This window comes from Ctenocephalides felis, unplaced genomic scaffold, assembly GCF_003426905.1.
Source record: "Ctenocephalides felis isolate EL2017-DRISC unplaced genomic scaffold, ASM342690v1 CF-g0.4_SCAFFOLD_02125, whole genome shotgun sequence".
NCBI classification, from domain to species: Eukaryota; Metazoa; Arthropoda; class Insecta; order Siphonaptera; family Pulicidae; genus Ctenocephalides; species Ctenocephalides felis.
Genome location: NW_020538279.1, coordinates 1 through 3,484, shown reverse-complemented (window position 1 = coordinate 3,484; position 3,484 = coordinate 1). Strand labels below are relative to the sequence as shown.

The 3,484-nt window shown below is 32.3% G+C and overlaps 1 protein-coding gene across 1 annotated transcript; it reads right to left on the bottom strand.

The window, feature by feature from the left end:
* Window positions 1-370: 370 nt before the first annotated feature.
* On the bottom strand, window positions 371-2,676 carry LOC113380416 (zinc finger protein 883-like; the record flags this gene model as incomplete). The annotated part of the gene is made up of 5 exons (XM_026619671.1): window positions 371-864; window positions 908-1,361; window positions 1,393-1,719; window positions 1,983-2,146; window positions 2,344-2,676. Coding segments are annotated over 5 exons (1,772 nt in total), but the record flags the coding sequence as incomplete, so codon positions are not given.
* Between the last annotated feature and the right edge of the window lie 808 nt (window positions 2,677-3,484).

The window sequence follows — 3,484 nt, the reverse complement described above, 5'->3', positions numbered from 1 at the left end:
TCTTAAAAATATTAGACAATGTTACAATATTTATTTATGATAAGCTATTTGAAAACACTTAATATTCCTGAAACATTTCGTTACGGTACAAGAACTTCCAACAATTTGCCTTAAGGCACAATGCCATACACCACTAGTTTCTATCAGTCATGTATCAGTTCCTGATTATGTAAATCCATTATTGAATACTTATAATTACCCCAACATTTGTCCTGTCAAGCTTATGAATATATGAATGCCTTCTTGCATATCTTACATTTGTGTGGACGGTCACCAATGTGAATTTGCATATGCTTATTCAAGACACTTGGATCTGTGAATGTCTTATCACATATTTTGCCTAGAGTGAACGAGCATATGTCTATTCAAGCTACTCAATGTCTAAAAGTCTTATCACATATTGTACATTTGTTAGGACGTCCCCAGTGTGAATGAGCATATGTTGTTTCAAGCTACTCGAATGTGTAAAAGTCTTATCACATATTGTACATTTGTTAGGACGTTCCCCAGTGTGAATGAGCATATGTCGTTTCAAGCTACTCGAATGTGTAAAAGTCTTATCACATATTGTACATTTGTTAGGACGTTCCCCAGTGTGAATGAGCATATGTTGTTTCAAACTACTCAATTGTCTAAAAGTCTTATCACATATTGTACATTTGTTAGGACGCTCCCCAGTGTGAATGAGCATATGTTGTTTCAAGCTACTCGATTGTCTAAATGTCTTATCACATATTGTACATTTATTACAGCTTTCACCAGTGTGAATGGGCATATGTTGATTCAAATGACTCAAACGTATGAACTTCTTACCACATATTCTACAAATATAGGCTCGTACACCAGTGTGAATGAACATATGATCTTTCAAATGGCACAAATGTATAAACTTCTTACCACATATTACAAATATGAGCTCGTTCACCAGTGTGAGTAAGCATATGTTTATTCAAGCTACTCAAATGTGCAAATGCCTTATCACATATTGTACATTTATTAGGGCGATCCCCAGTGTGAATAAGCATATGTTGTTTCAAGCTACTCGATTGAGTAAAAGTCTTAGCACATATTGTACATTTGTTAGGAACGTTCCTAGTGTGAATGAGCATATGTTGTTTCAAGTTACTCAATTGTGCAAATGCCTTATCACATATTGTACATTTATTAGAGCGTTCACCAGTGTGAACGAGCATATGTCTTTTCAAACTATCCAATCGTAAGAATGTCTTATCACATATTGTACATTTGTTACGAAATTCCCCAGTGTGAATGAGCATATGTTGTTTCAAGCTACTCAAATGTGCAAATGCCTTATCACATATTGTACATTTATTAGGGCGATCCCCAGTGTGAATAAGCATATGTTGTTTTCAATCTACTCGATTGAGTAAAAGTCTTAGCACATATTGCACATTTGTTAGGACGTTCCCCAGTGTGAATGAGCATATGTTGTTTCAAGTTACTCAATTGTGCAAATGCCTTATCACATATTGAACATTTATTAGGGCGATCCCCAGTGTGAATAAGCATATGTTGTTTCAAGCTACTCGATTGAGTAAAAGTCTTAGCACATATTGTACATTTGTTAGGACGTTCCCCAGTGTGAATGAGCATATGTTGTTTCAAGCTACTCAAATGTGCAAATGCCTTATCACATATTGTACATTTATTAGAGCGTCCCCAGTGTGAAGGAGCATATGACGATCCAAATAACTCAATCTTATGAATGCTTTATCACATTGTTGACATTTATACGGTCTCTTTGCAGCATGAATATTTGTTTTCGATTACCAGATTCATTCAAGTTTTGTTCTTTGGCACGAGCACAAATGTGCAGATCTAAATCATATTTATTAAATGTTTTATTGCAATTTGTACATTTGGAATGTTTTTTCCCCTGTATGAGATTTTAGATGTATTTCTAATGCACTTGCATCATGAAAAGTCTTTGAACAATCAGTACACTTATGACTATGACTTACCATATGCTGTTCTAAATATTGCAACTTTCTAAACGTTCTATTACATTTATAAGGAAGATTCTGAATAATTCCTGTTGGGGTTTCTTCTTCTATCTTTACTATAGAATTCATGAATCTCTTAAGACATGTTTTATCATCATCTGAATATTCTTCAGGCTCTTTTTCTATTTCTTATTTCTTGTTGAATATTTTCAATTGGAATTCTTCAGGTTCAATTTTAACTATAATTTCATCTAATTGTTTGTGGAACAAGGACAAATGTGTTGATCCAGATGATATTTTGTAGTAAATGCTTCATCACACTTTGTACATACAAAATGATTTGCAACCGTGTGACTTCTCAGATGTACTTTTAATGTACTTGCATCTGAAAAAGTCTTTGAACAATCAGTACACTTATGACTATGATTTACCATATGCTGTTCTAAATTATGCAACTTTCTAAATGTTCTATTACACTTGTTACATTTATAAGGAGGACTCTGAATTATATTCTGTTGAGATTCTTCTTCGATTTTTACTATGGAATTTCTGAACCTTTTCAGACACGTTTCGTCATCCTCTGAATAGGATTCAGGGTCTTCTTCAATTTCCTCTTTGATGTCTTCGATTGGATATTCTTGTGGTTCAATTTTAATTATCGGATCATCACACAGCTTCTGACATTTTGAAATACTTGTGCACTGCGTGTATTCTGTAAGTATTGACAAAAGTAGTTAATTACTATTAATGAGCTATTGCTAATATGATAATTGAACTAGTTATTGATAGTTGAGAATGGAGTGGATTTATCCAGTTTAATATTTCACAGAAGTGTGTAAATCAATATCCAGATTTCCTCAATGGTTGGATTTATTTTTTAAGCAAGTTTTATATTCAAATCTATTCTTACATTAAATTAACTGTAGTCTGTTTTGGACAATGTATGTCGCCAGATGGCCCCTTCCTCAAAATCTATTCGACAGAAGGTGAAACTATTTGTTCCAAACTTTTGGCTTATTGCAGAGCTGAAATATACAAAAGTACAATTTAGCTTTAATTATCTATTGCCTACCTATATTTAAAATTAAATATTTATAGTTCTTTCTGTATAAAATAAACATTATGACAAATTAACCTAGTGACATAACCTCAAAGTATTTTACACTACCTTTATGTTTATCAATCAATCTCACAAACACTGCCTTTTAATACACACTACTAATTATACTTATATATTATATATATAATTTATTTTAACATTAATCAATAATATATGTTGAATAATTAAATAAATAAAAATTAAATGTTTCATCAGTCCATTAATAGTTTGTTTGACAGTTTGACAGTTTGACAGGTGAAGAAACTTCGTTAAACAAACTGAATATGGCGGCGCTCCTATGTCACTGTTGCCAACATAAGAAAATTTGCGAGATATTTATTTCAAAAATAAATTTTATTTATTTATTAATTATTAACGTTAACTAGATGGCGTCGTTCATTAAGGCAAATTGCTGGAACTT